The sequence below is a fragment of the Delphinus delphis genome, chromosome 10 (assembly GCF_949987515.2).
Source record: "Delphinus delphis chromosome 10, mDelDel1.2, whole genome shotgun sequence".
Classification (NCBI taxonomy): Eukaryota; Metazoa; Chordata; class Mammalia; order Artiodactyla; family Delphinidae; genus Delphinus; species Delphinus delphis.
The window spans coordinates 67581239-67602455 of record NC_082692.2 but is presented as its reverse complement, the minus strand read 5'-3'; the positions used below and the strand labels follow the sequence as shown (position 1 = coordinate 67602455).

General features: G+C 57.8%; 1 protein-coding gene across 1 annotated transcript in view; it reads left to right on the top strand.

The window, feature by feature from the left end:
- Positions 1 to 2490, top strand: part of POC1A (POC1 centriolar protein A) — a 75985-nt gene extending 73495 nt beyond the window's left edge. The window contains exon 11 of the mRNA XM_060021466.1: positions 1822 to 2490. Coding sequence (XP_059877449.1) covers positions 1822 to 1920 — 99 coding nt within the window. The 3' untranslated portion in view covers positions 1921 to 2490. The remainder of the gene's footprint in view (positions 1 to 1821) is intronic.
- The last annotated feature ends 18727 nt before the right edge of the window (positions 2491 to 21217 follow it).

Genomic DNA, 21217 nt, shown 5'->3' with positions numbered 1-21217 from the left:
TGGAGGTGAAATAAGCGATGCTTTTCTGTTCAAAGAAATTTAACATCATCAGATTTAATGCCATATTTCTACCGAGCTGAAGTATGGGCCCCCCATGGAACTAAGTAGAGGCCTCGTGAAATGCGTGGCACCCCTGGTATTGACATTGGCCCAGCACCCGCTGCCTCCACATTTGGAAATTCTGTCCCTGTGAAGAAAAAAAAATTTTTAAGTGTGTGTGTGTGTGTGTGTGTGTGTGTGTGTGTGTTGGGAGGGGGATGGTGCTGGGCAGAAGAGGAAAAGCTGGCTGGCTCCCCCACTGGGGCCTGGAGTCCAGAGCCATCGGAAAAAGTCTGGATGAGGAATGATTTTGGAGCTTGGCTCAGTGTGAGTTTTGCAGCAGCCAGTGGAAACTTCCAGGAATGCTGCTCTGGGCCAGCCGGGGGCTGTTTCCGCCACCACTTTTATGAGCTACAGACCCCCTCCATGGCTGACCGGCCAGCAGAGGGGAATCTGACCGTCTCTTTCAGCTCAGCTCTACCTCTCAGGGTGCAGTTCATATTCCACAGGCAGTAACTTTTCAGGCTCTGTCCTGTGCCCCAGGGCTCAGAGCCTTTGCAGCCCGGCCAACTCATCTAGAAGGGGCCAGCCGCCAGGAGGAGCAGCCTCCATGAGCGGCTGACATCCATGCGGGATGCTGCAAAAATTTATAGCAGTCTTAGAGGGGAAACTCCCTCCCAGAATGTTTCAATGTTTTATTAAATATGTGAAAGGAAAGTTTCCTTTCTACTGGACCAAGGCCCAGAGCCTCCATGGAGCCTCAGGGAAGGTGGCAAAACCTCTTGGGAAAGCCCACAAATGAGTAAAATTAATAGAAAGTTTTGTTTCTTAATCTGACCCCTTTCTGATGCCGGTAGGCTGCATGGCACAGGAACCAAGCCTGCTTCATTCACAGTGGACTTGCCCAGGGCCTGGTGTGGGCCTGGACACCACTGCCCCTCTGTCAACACTCTGTCCAAAGCCAGAGGAAGGGGGCAGCTTTCTGCAGCCTTGTCTGGAAGCCAGGTTCACAGGCCAGCCGTCATGCTGGGTATGCAGGAGAGGCCAGGGAGCAAAGGCTCTGCCTCTGGAAGTCAACATGACAGGCATTGTCATGGTGGACAACATGGGCACCATGCTGTCACCTCTCAGTCTCCGGGACTGCTGTGAGCTTGGCATTATCCTTCCCATTACAGAGGAGAAAATGGGCTCAAAACCGGGGAATTAGGGCCTAACCCCCAAACAGCACATTCCTGCAATGGTCCTCAGTGGACTCGGACAGGCAGAGGCCCTCCTGGGCTCAAGGGCCTGGGAAGCCCCTCCAGGTGTAGAGATAAAGGGCCTGAGGTGTGGGCAGGACCCAGGTGGGGCGCCTTCTTTTGTGGTTGCAGTTTTCTCACCTTTGGAATGGAGATGCTTGACGATCTCTGGTTGGTTATGGACAGAGCCTGGCCCACATGAGCAAGTGGTTCTGCTCTGGAACTCCAATCTAAATGCCAGACCACCGGGGCTGGGGATTCCTCACCCTTGGCTGTCCTGGGCAATGATCGAGGACTATGGGACCTGCTGCCTACTTTCCCTCACTATGTCCTTCCCGCTGCCCAACAAACATCAGAGAACAACCATCCCGAACCAGCAGGAGTGGACATGAAGACCAGAGACAAGGCGCCAGGAAGGAGCCCTGGGTGGGAAGAGCTGGCATTTGTTCAGCGGGCTGAGACAGCTGAGCAGGACTGCCTGAGGGCATCCCCAGGGCAGCCCGATGGCCCCTCCATCCTCTGAGCTTGACCGTTTATTTTGCAGACAGTCTCCATCCTGGAGCAGCGGTTGACACTGACAGAAGACAAGCTGAAGCAGTGTCTGGAGAACCAGCAGCTAATCATGCAGAGAACACCACCATGATCAGGGGAGCAAGAATCAAGAGCTCGGTCGATTTGGGGGGTGACAGGCCGGGGATTTGTACTAGGGAACTTGGGTAAATAAATAGAGGGGATTCAGCTCTGGGAATCACATCCATCCCAGAGCCCCAGGGGTCCTGCACCTCTGCCCTCCACCCAAGCTGTCCGCACCTGGAGACTCTCCACTTGGCTGTGGGAGGCCCCACATACCCACAGATGACCACGTTTAGTTTAATGTGAAGGAGCCACTTGAAAATGTTTGCTACCTTGGAGTCCTAAGCGGAGTCCACTTTTCCCTTACGAACCTTTCTACCGTATGACTGGCTTCCCCCACCGACCTTTCCCAGCGTAGAAATGGACTACTCATTGGTTGGATGAGCCAGGAGTTTCCTATAAATCTGACAAAAGGCCCAAAGTGGGCCCACTGTGTCTGATTTACCCAGGAACAAGCACTCTGGAGAGGGGTGTGGCTTTGCAGTGGCCTTGATTTCTGCCCCACACATGTTCACTGGGGCCTGATGGCTTCCTCCTCTGCATACATGAGGGCAGAGGAAACTGAACATTAAAACGGACTTGATGGAGCTCGTCAGTGAAATGGCTTGTTCTGAGTGAGACCTAGTCCCCCCATCCCCAGGACCTATAAAGGGAGAATGAAAATGGCTTCTTGGGAGGGCCCCTGCCAGGATCACCTCTGAAGCCCAGCACACCCTGTTTGCAGCCATTCGGGGTCTTCAGGAGCAAGGACAGCCAGAGCCCCTGCCTATACCCTGTCCCTCTGGCTGGCCTGGCTGGCTGCTTCATCTGAGACCTGGAGGCCTCAGGCACCTGCCTTTCCTCTTGCTCGTGAGGGTTCCATAGTCAGCTTCCCCTGCATCCTTGCAGGAAAGCCAGGCAAGTGTTTCCCATATGTCTGGGTGTCGTCCATGCCTTATGCATTCAGCTTCTTGGGGCCCAGCCAGCCAGAGAGGTATTTACCCTCCAACACACCTGCCCTGCCCTGGGGCCTGGGGGGAGGGCGGTGTTAGATCTTCCCGGGAGCTGTCAGTACCAAGCAGCTAATGAGGTTCCCAGCCTCTGCAGCTTCCAGGTGGGAGCAGAGTCTGAACACCTAAGAGCTTGGGCTGACAAGAGGCAGCCTATGTTGAGTACCGATGAACGACAAGCCTGGAGGAGCTGCCTCTTCCACCTGGATGGGGAGAGAGCTGTAGTCTGCAGTTAGGCCTCAGGCTCTGCCTTTGGTCGAGCCATGTGACCTCAACGTGGTGACATAACCTCTCTGAGCCTCAGGTTCTTGTGTCAGGTGGTGGTGGTAACCACCCCACCAGGTGGCGATGAGGTAGGTACTTAACAGAGGCCCGTGGCTCCCCGCCCCTATCAGTCCCTCTAGGACGATGTGGGAAGAGGCTGCAGGCTCAGGACGCTTTGGAGGCCCCCAGGAACCTGCTGCAGTCTTCCCACGTGGCCCTGCTAGTGTGTAGAAGAGCCTGGAAGTCCTGCTGGTCTAAATTGGCAGGTAAGACCCTTGGCTGTCTCGGGAGGTCATGGGCTCCCCGTCCCTGGAGGCTTTTAGGGAGTCTGGGCAATGCTAAGTCAGCTTGCTCAGAGGGGACACAGCTTGTGGGGCCAGGCTTGTCATCCCCTCCCATGCTGGCTGCCCTGCCACTGATGAGACATTGGCTGCCATGTTGCAGCCAGTGGAGCTGGAGCTCCCAGGTGTTGGGGCTGTGGTGATCCGAGCGGCCAGGCCAGGCGAGATCCTCTCCAAAGACACAGATGGTGCAACAGGACAGGAGCAGGGTCTCCAAGGCATTGTGTAGCAGCTCTGCTCACAGGCCAGGCAAGGGTTGCCACCCATCGTGTCTTCAGTTTACACCAGGATCAAGTTTCGAATTTTTCTCTGAAATCTCCCTTTCTCTGTGGGAGAAAATGAGGATTTTTGAGGGTCTGCTAGGGATTTGGGAAGTGGGCTGGGAGGTAGTGGTGTACTGTTTTCCCCTGGAAGTCCCATCACCATTGTCAGATGTAAACAGTCTGGAGAGGGGTACTCACCACCACCCCCACACACAGCACAACCCTTGTCTGGTAGGACAGTATTGTCATATCCTGGGACAGTCCGACCTGGACCCTCCCAGATGGAGGCGGGCCAGAGCCGTGGCCATGGGCTTCTGGGAGGGCTTTGCACGAGTGGCCCGGGCCAAGCCCTCCTGAGGGGTTTCCTGCCACTCACACCTGCCTTGACGGAGCCACCAGACAGATCTGGAACTGGGGAGAAGGATGGTTCTTGGAGAGCTGCATATGTCTTTAAAACAGCACAGAGACCTGCCATCTCCAAGCCTGGGGGTCAGTGTGTGTGACCTCGCCAAGGCAGAGCTGTGAGGGCTCAGGCTCACATTTGGCCATGTTGTTCCCCAAAGAGTTCCTTTTTTAGCTCATGTGGGGCCTGACCCAGGACCTCACTGCTCTGAGAATCTAGGGGCCAGGTTGCTCCTGGCGGGAGGGAGACAGAAAACCCTAGGGTGCTCTGACCGCTCTGGGGACTGTCTAGCCTCAGTTCCAAGCCCCGCCCCCGTGAAGGCGCTGCAGGCCCCCGAGCTGGGCAACACGGTCTGGGCTGGTGGCAGGCAGGACTGACTATGGGGGGGTTGGGGAGGGGCCCTTATAAGCACAGGAGGAGTGGGGAGGCCTAGCGGGGCTTGAGGTGGCTCGGCCCAGTTGAGGGCCACATGACAGGGCCTGTGGCGTCTCCCCAGATGACACTCCCTGCTAGCCCTCCCAGGCAGCTCCCCTGTGGCCGGGGGCTCTTCCCCATCCCCCACCCATGCTGCCAAGCTCAGAAGCAGCCCCTGGAAATGTAAATGCCTCAGCTCAGCCGTCATCTCTCCTAATTTTGGATTTTGGTAACTGAGCTCCCAGAAAACCAAATTGCAATTTTTTTTTTTTTTTTTTTTTTTGTGCTAGGAAGATGTGTTTAGGTTAGTGGGGTTTTGTTAGGAAGTACATCTCAGTGGCAGTTCCCAGCCCCCACCCCCATCCCTTCATCCCCTAATTTTCCTAACATGTGAAGTGAAAGAACAGGTGTCTGTGATTTAAATTGCAATCCCCCACCTACCCTGTGCCAGATCCTCAGGGTTCCAGGGATGAATCTGTACTCCCTGCCGGAGAAACTGAGGGAGGCAGCTCAGGTAGACTGGAAGACCAAGCCAGAAGGCAGCAGCTGAGTCCAACCCCTGCCCATGGCAAGCCTGCCGCCCTTGATTACTGAGTCACCACTCCCAGGGGTACCTGACAGACTAAGTGCTGATGGATCCCTGCAGGCCTGTGTCCCTCCAGAGACTTGAGTAGCATGAGCCAGCCTGTCCTGGAAACTGCCATTCTCCCGCCCAGCACCATCCTTGTCCTCTGTCCCATGGTCTCAGCAGGGGCGCGCTGCGTGACAGCAGGCTGGCAAGAGGGCGGAGCAGGGAAGTCTGGGTCGCTCTGGGAGTCAGGGGCACCACCAGAGTCCAAATCCCGGCTCTGCCCCCCGCTAGCTCCATGACCTTGAATGAGCTCAGTAACCTTGTGGAGACCATTTGTGAGCTAGTGCCCGTCTCATCAGGCACATGAGGCGCTCGGAGGGAGAATGTGCTCCGTGTGTGACTAGAGGGAGACTTCTGGCGGGTCCGACCCCTTCCCTGGGACTTGGCCTGTATGTCCATGGGGATGGAGTCTGGTGGTCCCAGAGTCCTTCTGGCTCTGAAATTCTGGGTGGCCAGGGTTACGGTCTCTTGATCCCATGGCCCGTGCTACGGGGATCCCCAGTGGTGAGGAGGGAGTTGGGCCGGCAGACAGCCTTGCCCCAGCTGAGGAGGCAAGCCCTCCAAGCCCACCTCTTCTGCTGTCACCAAGGCCGAGGCCGCCACTAGGGCCAGCACAGGCTTGCGGGTGGGTGTTTGTGATTGCCGGGAATCCCGGAAACCCAGCCCGCTGAGCAAGCGCAAGCATGGTGAGTCACACTATCCCAGCTCCCTGTCATTACCCTCATCTTCCTAAACGATCTGCTCAAGAGGGGCCCCTAATGGCTCCAGCCTTAACTGGTGGGTGGCCATTTAAGCGGGACAGAACTGGGCCCCGGGGTTTTCTCCAAGCACCCCCTCTCCACCCCACCCTGCCCCATGCTGCCGAGGAGGGAACCACCTTGCCAAGGCGTCAGTGTCAGGCAGGCGGGCCCCTGCTCACTTCCTGTGAGCATCACCGCCCTGACACAGGGCCTTGTCCCGTTGCTGAGTGGCCTCCAGCCCTAGCACCCTGGGCTCACTCTGCCGGCCACTCTGGGGGAAGTCTCTCTAGAGGCCCAGAACGTGGGGCACTCACAGCCATGCTCGTGCTCGAGATGAGACTGGAGCCAGGCCAGACAGCCTGGGGCAAAGCCATGAGGAAGCTTTCTGTGCCGGCCCCTCCTCCGCTGTCAGCTGCTGTGTGGAAACACTCTCCCCGACCCTATTTACAGAGCAAGGCTGGGGAGTGGTTTCACTTCAGGTGAGGCCACCTCGAGCCCCTTCTGCCTGGGCGATGCCTGTAGCAGGAGGCCTCCCCCCGCCCCCACTGTCTCCTACCACCCATGAGAAATCTGAGCACTGTGGGACGGGGGACCTGGGCAGGAGAGGAAGTCACATCTTCCGGCAGCTTTCCTTTCTCAGTCCTAAGCTGCTCTTGCAGGCACAAGTGCCTGTTCCTGAAAGTGGGACTTTGATATCTCTCATGGGTGCTCCGTGGGCAGAGGCTTGGCCTGCAGGAGTTGGGCCCGTGTCAGCAGTGTCACTCAGCCAACATACTGACATCAGCCCCTGGCCATCTCCATCCTTCCTCAGCTGGGCACCTGGACTCAGCTGAGGAATGGAGACTGACTTCAGAGCTGTGGCCGTCCCTGAGCACCTGGGGCCCACGTTCACCCAGTCCATGTTTTCCTGGTCTCAGGCCTGGCCAAGGGCACAGGTGCCCTGCAGCTGCTCTGCTCACCTGGCCTCACTTCCAGATCTCTGCCCTGCCCCTGCCCTTCCCTGGCTAGGCTCAACCCAGGGCCTTGCCTTGACCTGGCAGGCCTCTCTGGAACCATCCAGCTCCCCCAGAAGCTCCTGTGATGCCCCACCCCACCTCTGCACCGAGCCCCTCAAACTGACCCCAGCCAGAGCCACCCGAGGACATGCCCTCATGCCCAGGGTTGGGATGGGAGTGCTGATCGTGTTCCCCGGGGCCAGCACACCCCCCACCCCTACCCTCACCCCCAGGATCATTCTCCATGACAGCTGCTGCTGGATTGGCTCCCCCAGAAGCCTCTGGAACTTGGAGCTAGGGAAGCAATGTAATTAGTCTTCCCAGACCCTCCAGGCAGCAGCTCACATGTGCCTGCTAACTGGAAACAGAAGGTGCTTTCTGTTGCAGAGGCCTGGGCTGGCCTGCGTCTGAGCTGCTGCTGTGGGACTTCTTGGCTGCAACTCTGAAGTTGACCTTTGCTCCCAGGATTGCCCTGGTTCTGGGGTTGGGTCCAGTTCCCCTCACAGTTGGGGTGTGCTAGGGTCGTTTGTGAGGTTCTACAAGGATGCCCATGCCCTTTGAGACATGTCCCAAAGTCTCCTTTTTTTTCCAGTTTTAATATTTTTTTATTGAAGTATAGTTGATTTACAGTGCTGTTAATTTCTGCTATATGGCCAGGTGATTCAGCTATACATATATATACATTCTTTTTTTAATGTTCTTTTTCCATTATGGTTTATCATAGGATTTTTGTTGTTGTTGTTTGGGGCTATGTCAGGTCTTAGCTGCGGCATGCGGGATCTTCGTTGTGGCATGCGGGATCTTTCATTGTGGCATGCGGGCTTCTCTCTAGTTGTGGCCCACAGGCTCCAGACTGCATGGGCTCTCTAGTTGTGGTGCATGGGCTCCAGAACACGTGGGCTCAGTAGTTGCACTCCGCGGGATTAGTTGCTCCGTGGCATGTGGGATCTTAGTTCCCCAACCAGGGGTCGAACCCATGTCCCCTGCTTTGGAAGGCAGATTCTTAACCACTGGACCACCAGGGAAGTCCCATATCATAGGATATTGAATATAGTGCTCTGTGCTATACAGTAGGACCTTGTTTATCCACTCTATATATAAAAGCTTACATCTGCTAACTCCAAAGTCCACTCCATCCCTCACCTAACCCCCTCCACCTTGGCAACCACAAGTCTGTTCTCTATGTCTGTGATTCTGTTTCTGTTTCATAGATGGGTTCACTTGTGTCATATTTTAGATCCACATATAAGTGATATCATGTGGTATTGGTCTTTTTGTCTGACTTACTTGATTTAGTAGGATAATCTCGAGTTGCGTCCATGTTGCTGCAAATGGCATTATTTTGTTCTTTTTTATGGCTGAGTAGTATTCCATTGTGTATATGTACCACATCTTCTTTATCCATTCATCTGTCGATGGACATTTAGGTTGTTTCCATGTCTTGGCTATTGTGAATAGTGCTGCTATGAACATAGGAGTGCATGTACCTTTTTGAATTCTAGTTTTGTCTGGATATATGCCCAGGAGTGGGATTGCTGGATCATATGGTAATTCTATTTTTAGTTTTCTGAGGAACTTCCATACTGTTTTCCACAGTGACTGCACCAACTTACATTCCCAACAACAGTGTGGGAGGGTTTCCTTTTCTCTACACCCTCTCCAGCATTTATTGTTTGTAGACTTTTTGATGATGGCCATTCTGACTGGTGTGAGGTGATACCTCGTTGTAGTTTTGATTTGCATTTCTCTAATAATCAGCGATGTTGAGCATCTTTTCATGTGCCTATTGGCCATCTGTATTTCCTCCCAAAGCTCCTGTTGGGATAATTGCCTCTGGTTTGGGGGAACCTCAGCTATGGAGGCCCCTCTGGTGAGGGAAGGGGGCTTAGGCTGGGGCAGGTCAGGTGAGAGCCCTTCCAATCTGCCCACCACTCAGGCCATCCTGAGCTAGCCCCACAAGGAGCCAGGACCTGCTGAGATGATGCCTGTTCCTTTCCTGCCTGGTCTACTTCTGCCCTTGGCCCACTCCCTCTGTTTTCAACATAGCAACCAGAGTCAGCTAAGCTGTAAGATTAAAAAATAATAATAAAAAGAAAACTTGTAAGATAGTTCATGCCATCCCTGCTCAACCCCTTCCAGCAGTTCCCCAGCCTCCTTCAAGTATAGGCCACAATGCTCACCACAGCCAAGAGGCCCTACTCAATCCTGCCCATTCCCCCACCCCCATCTCCTACCACCCTCCACCCTCCCTTCATGCCCCTCCCACCACGCCAGCCTCCTGATTATTCCTTGGACACACCAGGAACATTCCAGCCCCAGGGCCTTTGTACCTACTGTCCCTCCTGCCAGGAATGCTCTGACTTTACCTTTCTGTGCCTTGGCCTCCTCATCCACAGCATGGGGTAAGAGTAGCACTGGCCTCACAGGGCTGCGGGAAAGATTTGCTCTCACAATTCACACAAAGCTCTAAGAACAGACTTTGTGCCTGCAGGGCTCCAATCCATGGCCTGGGGAGGTGGCTGGAGGTGGGTGGGGGCTGAAGGTCTGGGCCCCCAGCATCAGAATGCTACAGGCCAGCCAGCTGACTACAAGGCCTACTCCAGGCTCAGCCTTGGTCAGCTGACTAGAAACCTGGGGTTCAACCAGTGTTCCTGGGAGGGACACCCTTTGTACCCCATGAGGCCCTCAGTCCGCTCCCTAACCACCATGGGTCTCTCTCATTGGACACCCCACTCCACATGCCAACATGGCTCCTAGACAGCCTTTTCCTAATGAGGCTTCCAGCCACCAGGCCAATCTGAATGGCCAGGCATGGCCCCCACTGGACAGGGAGGGAGGGTGGGGCAGCCAACCCACATGCCAGGCCTCCCTGCCCACCCGCTAGCCGAGAGGGGCAAAGGTGGGGGTCAGGGCTGACAGGTCAGTGGCCTCGCTGCATCCAGGGCTCTCTGGTTGGGTAGGGGTAGCTGGGCTGGATCTGAATGAGGATCTTGCTGCTGGCCAGCTGGCTGGCTGTGGAGGGGCTTCATCATGCCCCCATGGGCCCTCCCACCCACCTGGTTCTATCCTGCCTCTAATGGCTCAGAACCCCAGTCAAGCAGGGCCAAGGATTTGGGGCTTTTTCTGCCTGGAGAGGAGTGGGCCCTCTAAGGGGTCTCCCCCCAAGACTGCTGGCCTGGGGGCCTCCTGCAGGGGCTGGGAGCCTGGCAGCCACCTTGTGGGGGTGGGCACAAGACTTCTGGGGAGAGTCTTCCCTCCACTCCCCCTCCCCCTGGCTTCCTCCTCCAAACACATGTTTCCAGTCCCCTCTCAGGCCCCTCTCCCCCTCCCCCAGCCCCTTCCCATTTCCTCTCAGAGGCCCTCACTCGCATGTGGAACTCATTAGGAGACCCTCAGAGCTTGTAACCCAACTCTGGCCTGGGCTTGAGGAGGGGGCCCTGTCCACAGCCCCCATGCTGAGAGGACCAGCCTCCCTGTCTGGCCCCTGTCTGGCCCTGTGCAGCCTTGAGCTAGAGACCACAGGAGCTGGTCATGGCCAAGAGCTGGCTGGTGCTGGGTGGGGGAAGCTGGCCAGGCTCCGACTCATCTCTGCCCGGTGCCCATTTAATCATCCTAGCCTCCCAGGAGCCAGGCTGGGATGGCAGTCGGACCTGCTGGTGAAAAGCAGACCTCAGGGCGCCTAGAGCCGGCCAGAGGGAGGGTGTGGGGTTCTGAGCAGCTACTTGATGATCCTCAGCTTCTCATCTGAAAATGAGAAAGGAAGTCCGGGGAAGAGAACATGGTATGAGCAGCCACTGGGCAAGACAAGGCTATTTTCTCTCCTGAAGGACAGGCTGAGTGCACAGTCCCACGGGCTGGGAGTGGAGATTATGCAAAAAACTGATGCTGTGGTCACCAGAGTTTGGGAAATGCCAGATGAACAAAATTAAGCCAGCTATATCCCTGCAGGACTTCTCAGAGCCTTTAACACACTCCTATGCTATGCAGCTGGGGCCACAGAGTTCACAGTGTTTTTCAGACATTTGACCACATGACCCTCTCTATGAGGTGGGCCTAGTGTTCTATGGATCCCACTTTGGACAGTTCTACAGGGAGAGCCCTGAGGAGGCAGGAGCCATGGGTCAAAGACCCCTGATGGGAAAGCTCCCTGAGGGTCAGAGCAGGGGCTGTTGTCTGCTGGGTCTGAGCGAAGGGTGGGAGTCGAATGGTGGTGACAGCTAAGGAAGGGTGAGCAGGAGGCAGCAGGGGGCTGGTGTGGCTGAGACTTGGAGGTAGGACCAGGCTGGAGCTTGGCCAGGGCCTGGTGACTCTGCTTCCCTCCCTCATGGCAGGTGGGTAGGCAGGGGTGGACACAGAGGCAGAGGCATGAGGCTGGTGGGCAGGGCCCTGCCCCATGGGGTGTTGGGCGTGTCCATGGCCCCACATCAGCCTCAGGACAGGGCAGCCACCAGCTGCAGGTTCAGAAGAGTTGCTGTCTCCTCTGTCTCTGTTTCTCTTCCTGTTGGAGCCAGCCTCTCTGTTCAGAGTCTGTTCTGCCCACACTCCCCGGCACAGCTGCTTACAGCCCCCGTCCCAGGCCTCCCCTCCAGGACTCCTTCCCACAGGGGTCACTGCCTGCCCCCGGGGCCCTCTCCCCACTGTCCAGGCATAAGAGGGCTCAGCAGGGGGACATGAGCTCAGCCCTGGACTGGAGCCTTCACACAGCATGTTTCCTCCTGCCTCAAGCAGCCTCGCGTGGTGTACGGTACCCCATTCTATAGAGGAGGAAACAGGCCTGGAGAGGGGAGGCCGGTGGTGGAGTCAGCATTACAGGCAGGCTCCCCAGTCTCCACCTCTCCCATCTTACCCATGCCCTGTCCCAACACACATGGCACACTCACACCTTGGTCATCTGAGGGCCACAACGGGTTGTCCTGCTATGTCCAGCGCAGGGTCTGGCAGGTGGTCAGCACTTGACCTCGTCTGGTACAGGTGTCAGGCCAAGGCACTCCTGCAGTGCATGGGGGTGGTTGGGCGTCTGTGCCCAGCCCCTTAGGCGAAAGAGACCCTTCCCTCTGACAGTTCCGAGGCAGAACCTGCCTAGCTGCCCCGCACCCCTGGGAGTTAGGGTAGGCAGAAGGTATTGCCCCACTTTATAGATGAAGAGGCTGGGGCACCTCCAGGGGCCACCCAAGTCCACAGCAGCACCCCAGATCCGGGGGTTCCAGCTGCCTCCTACGTGGGAGCTCTGTGTCCCAGTAGTGCTCATGGCCTGGGGAATTCAGCCACTCCCCAGCCTGAGTTCTTGGGCCTGGCCTGTTGTTTCTGGGGAGGTTTTGACAGAGAGTTCCAGCTCTGGCCAAACTGCCTTCTCAGTGCCTCACCCCCACCAGCCCTGGTCTCGGAGCCACCCCTATGGCTGAGGCCAGAGGGCTGTCCCATCTGGCAGTGGGGGTCAGGGCAGTGCTGGCTTCTAATGGGAGACTGCATAAGCCATGGCAAGGGGCAGGGAGGTGGGAAGGGGGCCTTAAGCAGAGCTGATCCCTGGTCCTCCCTGTAACAACCTCAAAGGGCCCCACTAGGAGCCCTGAGAGTTCACTGGTCCCTCTTCTCTCCCAGAGGACCCTCGTCTTTGCAGGGAGGGAGTATCCCAGGTTTGAGGGCATGTGCCCCTCTGGCAGGAATAGGGCTGGGTGAGGCCACATCAAGAAGGGGAGTTCCCCAGACTGTTTCCTAGTGCTGCCACCCATGCCTGCCTAGCTGAGAACATGGCACATAGAGCTCCAGGCGACCGCTGGACAGCTGAGCCCATATGGGATGGTGTTGGGCATGAAACCTAGAATAGGGCTGAGCGCTGAGGCCTCAACACAGCAACCTTGTGTCAGGGCCAGGCCAGCTGGTTCCCAGGCCATTTCCCCAACTTCATCTTGGTCACATGATCTCCATCACTGTCACCATCAAAGCCTTATAGGAGGAATTCCTGAAAAACGGCTGTGTGGACTGATGGGGAGGGGACCAGACAGGCCCAGGCTGGCAGTAGGCAGATGCTAATGAGGCAAGTAGGCCTGGCAGCTACAGCGAGACCTACCAGGCACCGCCCTTTGGCCCACCCGAAGCAGACCCAGCCCAGACCCCTGGCACATCCGCCTGCCAGGTGCCCTGGGAATTCCCAGCCCCCTTCGCCCTCCCAGCCTCAGAGGTTGGATTGGCTTTACTGTCAGGAGCCTGCCACAGCTGGCTCTCCTAATCAAAAAACCATAGCTGGTTTGGCAAAGACGGACCAGGGCACCACCCCGGACTCCATCATTGCTCCTTGCCTTTGCTCTGGCTGGGAATCCCTGCCCGAGTCACCCTCCTGCCCCCCACCCCTGCTCAAACCACTGGGGCTCCAGGCCTTTCCTGGCAGAGGTGGCTTCAGAAGGATCAGAAGCTTCAAGTGGGAGGCCAAGGGTGATACGGTGGCTAGAGGCCAGCAGCCAAGGACCCCTGCTCCCCTAAAGCCCTGGCTTCCATCCCTCAGAGCCCCAGGTGGGCTCATGAGGTGCTGCCCACAAGCCCTAAAGTGTCATAAAATGGAGGGGAGATCAGCCCAGGGCAAAGATTCTGGTGAGCGGCATGCAAGAGGAAAGGGCTCGCCTTGACCTATGACTTTGGGGCAGGGAGCCAGCCCAGCCAAACTTACCTGAGTCCTTTTCCTCTCTCCTCTGCCTTCCTCCAAACCCCAAGGAAATCAGAGCCAGCTGCCTGGTTTCTTGGGGCTGTTGAGCTGTTTCTCCTGGCCCTCTAGGGATGACCTCAGTGTCAGCAGATGGGGCTTCCCCCACGCATCCCAGCCCCTCTTCCAGGCTTGAGAGTGGTGGTATGCAGGACTGGAACCCAGGCTTGGGACCTGAGGGACCCTTGGGTCCACCAGGAGGTGGGAGTTTGGGCTCAATTTGCAGAGGAAGGATAAGCTGCACCAGAGTTGTGGGTGGAGTGCTCTCTCTGAAACAGGGAAATTGAGGCCTGCAGCCCAAGGACAAGGATGAGGCCCTGCCAGACATGGTGGGAGCGGGGAGCCATCCCTTCATGGTAAGAAGCCTTCTGACTCTGGGCAGGTCATGCAGGACTGGCTGAGGCCCAGGTGGAGAATGGAAGTGAGAGGTTTCTGGAATCCTCCAGTGTGGCAGAGAAGAGCCAAAGGCATTTTAAATCACAGGACCATGTGCTCATGGCTGACAACACAGAGTCCAGAAGAAAGGCGGGATCCCACTTCCCAGTGCCCCCCCTGGCTCTGGAGGATGAGCTGGTTTGGGGGTAAGGATAAGCCGTAGTCAAAGGAAAGAGCCAGGACAGGAGGGCTCCAAAAAGCAGACCAGTGAGTGCAAAGGCCCTGAAGAGAGAGCAAGATGATGTAGGGGCCTGGGCTGGGCAACCAGAGAATCCTGGACCCTGATGGGAGGCGAGGAGGTGGGGAGAGGGGCCGTGCCAGATCACTGAGGGCCATGCTGGCCTGTGCCCGGATGGTGGGAAGCTTCAGAGCAGGGGAGGACCAGGTCTGATTCTCAAAATATCCCTCTGGGGCTTCCCTGGTGGCGCAGTGGTTGAGAGTCCGCCTGCCGATGCAGGGGACACGGGTTCGTGCCCCGGTCCGGGAGGATCCCACATGCCGCAGAGCGGCTGGGCCCGTGAGCCATGGCCGCTGAGCCTCGGAGCCTGTGCTCTGCAACGGGAGGGGCCGCGGGGGTGAGAGGCCCACGTACCGCAAAAAAAAAAAAAAAAAAAAAAAAGATCCCTCTGGCTGCTGGGTGGGGAGGCTGCGAAGAAGGCTAGGGAGATGGTCCACGGGAGAGATAGGAGGGCCTGGACTGTGTAGTGAAAGTGGACAGATTCTGGGTAGGAAAGGATTAGCCATGGAAGTAGAAAGAGCATTTGATAGCACACGTGCTATGTGCAGGATACAGCCCCCCTCCTTATGGGGCGAGTAGCTTGCCCATGCCCCCACCCTGGCAGTGTTGGCCCCCTTCCACCCCAGTGACGGGAAACAGCTGGTAGAGCAAGGGGTTCCCTGTAGAGCCTGGAGCCAGGTAAGAGCCAGCTGGAAACCCCTGGGCTGGGGGAAAGGAGCTCTGGGTTGTTAGTCTGGGGCCCAGCCCCCTGCCACAGCTGGGGTTGTAACCATGGGCCTTAGTTTCCCCACCTGTCAAATGAGTTGACAGCCCTCCCAGGGCTGGTGCAAAGCCTGGACACGGGGCCAGAAGGAAACAAGACTTGAAACCGTCAGGTGGGCTCCTGATCAGTAAGACCACAGGGGCCTGTGTGTGGGAGCCCCAGGCAGGCATGTCAACCCTCCTACCAGACCGTCCTTCCCACTTGCTCGTGTTTATGTGTTTCCTTCCCATCACCTGGGCCACGATGACTCACCCCAGGCCCCATGGGTAAGTGAGTAACTGGCTGGGGCTGGAGCCAGGCCCTTGGGCAAGACATTTCCCTTCCTAGGCCTCAGTTTTCTCATCTGTAGAATGGACAGACAAGCCCTGCTCTGCTCACCTCACTGGGGACACGGGGGCAATGCGGGGCTGAGTTGGCGAACACTGCACTGGCATGAGGGCCATGGGGTAGGGCCTTTGTGCTGGGATCAGGCCTGCTTGACATCAGTCCCAAGTCAGCCAGCCCCGAGCAGGCCTTGAAATGTTCACTTGCCCAGGCTGACCAGCCCAGCAGACCCCCATACTCTGAGGGGAACCCCATGCCCAAGACAGCTTGGAACAGAGGGCAGTTGGGGTCATGAGAAAGGCCTGGATGGGCCCCAGGACTCTGCATGACCACGTGAGGGACTCCAGTGATGAAGGGAGGCTCACACAGGGGAAGTCGCAGCGGGGAGGCTCCACTGGGTAGAGAGTGGAAAATGCTGGGCCCTGCAGGGGAGGACTCGGACCAGGAGCAGACTCTGCTAAGGTTAAGCAGGGCAGGCTTCCTGAGGCCATGGCCCCTCAGAAGCTGGAGATAATTTCGGGTGTAGGCATGGAATGAGGAAGTGTGTGGAGGCAGGGGTGCTGTGTCTGGGCACCAAGTAGGAAGCAGGAGGTGGTCAGAGTGAAGTGAGCTGGGGGTGGGGACAGAGAAGCATAGCTGGTCTGGCTATGAATTGAGACGTTAGCAAAAAGGTTTTACCTCCCGTGTCTACCACAGTTGATCAACTGGTCCTGCCTGCTTGGAAGGGTTTTCAGGCCAGAGGATGGTTCAGCAAGTCCTGTGATTGACTAGTAATGCCTGCCAGGGATGAAACGTGGCCGAGTGGTGAGTCTTCCACACTGAGGCAGGCCCCAGTGGGCTGGTGTGTGGCTGGGAAAGGCATGCCCCAGGGAGTCCACCTGGGGAGGTTGGCCAAGGGCCTGCAGTCACTGCTGGGTGGGGAGCAGGGAGAGAGGAATTACATATGTCTAGTTCCCCCTCTGAGGTCCCACTTCACTGCCCTGCACACTCCCTTGCTCAGGGCAGGTGCTCAGAAAATGAGCCTGAATGGGAGGGGAGGCTCCTCCAGAGGCAAGGCTCTCTTCGCTCTTCCCCTCCACCTTCTCCAGGTGGCTTTGGGGAGTTCCCAGATCTTCTAGGCCCTGGCTTCCATCCTGCCAGGTTTTGTTCTCTGATTTTCCTGGGTGTGGCCCTCTCTCTCACCTGACCTGCCCCAACCTGCCCTGACCTCCTACCCCCTCTGCCCCAACACCTGGGCAGGGCAGGGAGAGGGTGGATAGGCTGGGCCCCCAGCAGCAGAGCTGTCCCAGGCAACAGCTTCCCTGTGCCATGCTGCCATCACCCAGGGTCTGGCAGCCCCCTGCTGGGAGGCAGGCCGGGATGGACTTCTGTTCCATCCAGAACTAGTCACCACAGAGATCCCAGCAATGGCCAATATGGAAGGGTGAGCCCAGGTGACTGGAGGGCTGTGGGAGAAGAACATGGATTCCATCAGCCTGTAACAGCCTCTCTGGGTTATCTGTCTGTGGGCACCCCTCCAGCAAGAGTGGCAAGTGCCCACACATACAGGGTCTGTTGGCATGTGTGCATATCACAGTGAGTGTGTGTGTACATGTGTACTGTACATATCTGCACTCGTGCATAGGTCTGTATTTGTGTATTTCTACGTACACACTTATGTGCCTGTGAGCATATATGCACGTATAGGTAGATCTATGGGTGTTTGGGCCTGTCTTATGTGTCCTTACGTGTGTGTGTGTGTGTGCGTGCGTGCACATGCATGGATGTGTACAGCCAGGAGTTCTGTGTAGGGCAGGAGAGTTGCCAGGCTTTTCACAGTCCACTCCTGGCCTGGCTTACACACTACTTGTTCTGACTGTAACCCAGGCAGGCACCTCACCAAGGGATGCGGGAGAAGCTGCCCCAAGGGTCAGGGGCAAGCATAGTGACCCCTAGTCTGGGTTTCAGGCAGGGCTCTGATGGCACATCTCCCCCAGCCTAGTGGAGCTGCCCTTGGCAGAGACTAGCTCTGTCACCAGCAGCAGGCATCACGGACTGGAGTGCCCTGCCCCAGCCCCTGCTCCAGCCCCTGCTCAGCTCTCATAGTGGGAAATAGACCTTGATTGGAAAGCTGCCCTCCTGGAAGCAAGCAGGAGCTCATCCCAAATTTGTGCTAGCCTCTTTAGGGTAGGAGGGCAAGAAACTGACCCTCCTCCCCTCCTGCCCCTCCAGCATATGCCATTCAAACATGCTGGCCCATCTCTAAGAAATCCAGGGGCAACAGTGAGAAAAGGAAAGTCTGCTTCCAAGATGCTTAAACTATTCTTGGCGACACGGCTCCTAGGTCACCATGCCATGTGGACATGTGTTTGGGGGGGGGTGGTACACACCAGTTCATATCTGTTTAGTTCACATCAAACATCCCACCATCACAGCTAAGCCTTGCCGGGCTGGGAAGCCCCCTTCTCTGTGTGGCTCTGGGGCTGGATATGTGCAGACAGGGTAGGTAGCTCCAAACGTGCCTCATGGGTTTGGGCCTGGCAACTGGGGGACGAGGGATGAGACAGAGACACGGCAGGAGGAGAAATGGCCTTGAGGAGGGGCAGGCATACCATTGGACATCCAAAGGGAGAAAGTCTGGTGGGCAGTGTAACCATGACTGTGATAGAGTCCAGAGCAAAGTTGGGGGGCAGGGGTCCTGGGATCACAGATCAGGGGGGCTAATCTAGCCTGGAGGATCAGAGGAAGCCTCCCTGAGGGTGACACCTGAGCTGGGATATTCTAGAAGGCAGGCAAAAGGTGAGGGCGAAAAAATGTCCTGACTGAGGGAAGAGCATGTGTAAAGGCCTGGAGGGGTGTGGGAGAGGGGTACAGCCCGCAGAGAGTTCAAACACACCCCACCCGCAGCTCCCCTCCTGAGACCCAATCACCCCCAGGGACTCACACCTGTTCTGGGGCCCCCCTGCCCCTCAGGGAGACCCTAGTGAGTGGGGCACCTCTCCCAGGGGCTGCAGGTGAGGGAGGGTCTGAACCTTGAAGGGCAGGAAAGGCCACATTCCTGAGGAGGAGGAATGTCTTTGATCCCAAGCTCTCACCCAAGGTACCAGGTCCCCTCTTCCAGTATCCTTGAGGGAGGGTCACAGGTGCAGAGCAAGGCCCTGGGCAGGGGCAGCTCTGGCCTCTTGCTGTCTGACCATAGGCAAGTTCTTGTTATGCTCTGAGCCGTGTATGTCAGAGGGTTCTGTGTCTGTCCCTTGCCCCCTTCCCTAACACCCAAGGACAGCCCTGCTGGGATCCACTTTACACATTGTGTCTAGCGGTTCAAGACTGTAGGCAGGGCTTCCACTCAGGAACCAAGGCTTTGGGGCTCTCCTCCAGCCAGGGTGATGGGGGCCCAGGACCACCGCAGCATCTCCCATGGTCAGGCTAATTCTCTTCCACCCCTTTGCTCCCCCTGTCACCCCCTCCCCAGATGCTCTCCCTTCTCCTGTACTCAGTCAAACCCTGCCTCTTTTTACATCCCTGCGGGAGGATGCCCCCCACCCCCCAGGGAGTCTTCCCAATTCCACACATCCTCACAGGTCTCTCCTCCAGGGTAGCTGTCCCCGCTAGAGGAGTCCAGAGGGTGAGGGAGACTAGGGAGCCATCACAAGCTAATGTGAGGGGTGGTGGGCCTCCTCCCCTCTTCTGGGAGGGGCTTCCTCGCGCACGGGGGATGGAGACGGGGGGGGGGGGGGGCGCGGTGGAGGGTCCCCTCGCAGTTGTGCCCCCACTAGTGAGAACAATGGTCAACTCCTCATCAGGCACTGCTGTAGGCGAAGCTCCAACAGGCCCCCAACAAGCCCGTTGAGGAATGACTCACTGGCCAGCAGGTCCCCTCCCTTGTGGGTCTGCTCAGGCCTTTTGAGTGAGGTGCTGGTTGTCTCCATCCCTGACAACCAGCACCTGGACTACCGGCTAAGGGGCCTGGCTTCAGAGAACCACCCTCCCAGGCTGACAGATTTGTGATGGACTGGTTGGGCACTGTCCAGACCAGCACGATCCCACGTGGGGAAAACTGAGGCCCAGAGAGGTGGGAACCATACTCGGGCCACACAACACGTCAGCAGGTGGCAGGGCAGAATCCACATCTAGGCCCCTCAGGCCCCGGGAGCCCTTTCCACTCGTCCTAGGTCCCCAGGGAAGTAGGCTCTGCCCAGCAACCCTAGGACAAGCCTGCGCGGGAGGCCAGAGACCTGATTCTCCTATCACCTCTCTGGGCATCGAATCTTGGGTGATAAGGCCACCTATGATTGCAGTGCTGTCATCTTGCTGGGAGTGTGACTGTGGGAGAGATCCCTGCTTCTTTTCGACACAGCCCTGCAGCGGGATGAAACCCTTCACATAGACTATCCTTCGCATGGACAAAGGGGGGTGGGGGGAGGGAGGTGGGCAGCGGGTACTAACCCAGGGCCGCCCCTCTTCGTGCCTTCCTGTCAGCGGAAAGCTCAAATCCTGCGGGTTCCAGAAGCACTCCCTTCGGCAAATCTCAAGCGCCACCGCCCTTCATCTCTGACGCTAACCTCCCTCCAGCTGGGTGTAGAGGCAAGGTGGCGGGGAGCTGACCAGCCTCGGGCAGAGTGGGAAGGATAAACCCCAAGGATGTGGGAGCACTCCGCCCAGCAGGGAACGGACCAGACGAACCGCAGGATCAGCCGCGAGCTCCCTCCCGACGCAGACAACCCTGACTCAGTAGGGAAAGTGCGGCAGGCCCTGCGCACGCGCACCGTTCGAGTCGAGCCGCTTTGTTCCAGCGCTACCTGCGGATCCATTCACCTACTCCGCCTAGGCAGCCTGCGAGCCGATACACAGCGCTCGCTGAGACCCCGCCCACTTCCCGCGCTGGGTGGAACTTTCGGCGGGCCCCGCCTTCCTCTCTCCGCCCCACCGTCTCCTTCGGCCGCGATTGGCCACCTGCGTGGCGCACTCCCGCCTACCACGAAAGTTGATTGGTGCGTTGGGAGGTGGGAGGAGGAGAGCCGATTAAAGAGGATCCCCCCAGCACCCGCTCCCGTGGAAAAGTCACGTGGCGCTTCACTCGGCGCCTGTCACCACCCCGCTTATGAAGCTTCCTTAAAGGGCCCGCTCTCTCTTCCCAGGTCGTTTCAGGATTTCTTCACCCCTGCCCGTGGAGGGTGGCACGGCCTTGGGCCGTCCTACTCCGCCAGTTGCCTAGGTGCTGATCCCCCCTCAGGCCTGCTGGGGTGAGACTACCTTCAGGTCTTTAAGCGTGTAGCCCTCATTGGGGCTATGCAAGTTGCCAGAAACGGTGACCGCCTAAGCACAGGTCATGGCACGTAGTAGGCGTTCAATTTCCATTTGTTGAATGAACTCGCTGAGAATGAATGAATGGAGTTGACAGGAGGAGGGGGCTTTGGCTCAGCCTGATCGCCCCTTCCCTCCGCCCCAACCCCGGGGAAACTCTGCTTCCGTGAACGTAGGAAGGGGATGCCACGCGCAGGACGCCCCCAGGGCAGCCCTTCAGGGTAGGGCACAGAAGAGCTGGGAGCGCGGGACAGGGGAACCGAGAGGGTCTTGGCCGGGCCCCCAGGCGAGTCATAATCAGTTCTGGGCCAGGCGAGACGGCGGCAGCGCTGAAGCGGGGCGAAGGCCGGGGCGCAGGTCTCCGGGCACACGGGACTGCTCGCGCGGCCGCGTACCCCGTGGGGAGGGGCGGCGGAGGTACGGCGCCTTTAAGCTCGGGCGCCGGCCCCGCGGCCCCGCCCCCCGGAGGACGCCTCGGCGCGCGGCCGTCCGAGACGCCGTTTAATTGGGGCTGTCAGGCCGCGGCGCGC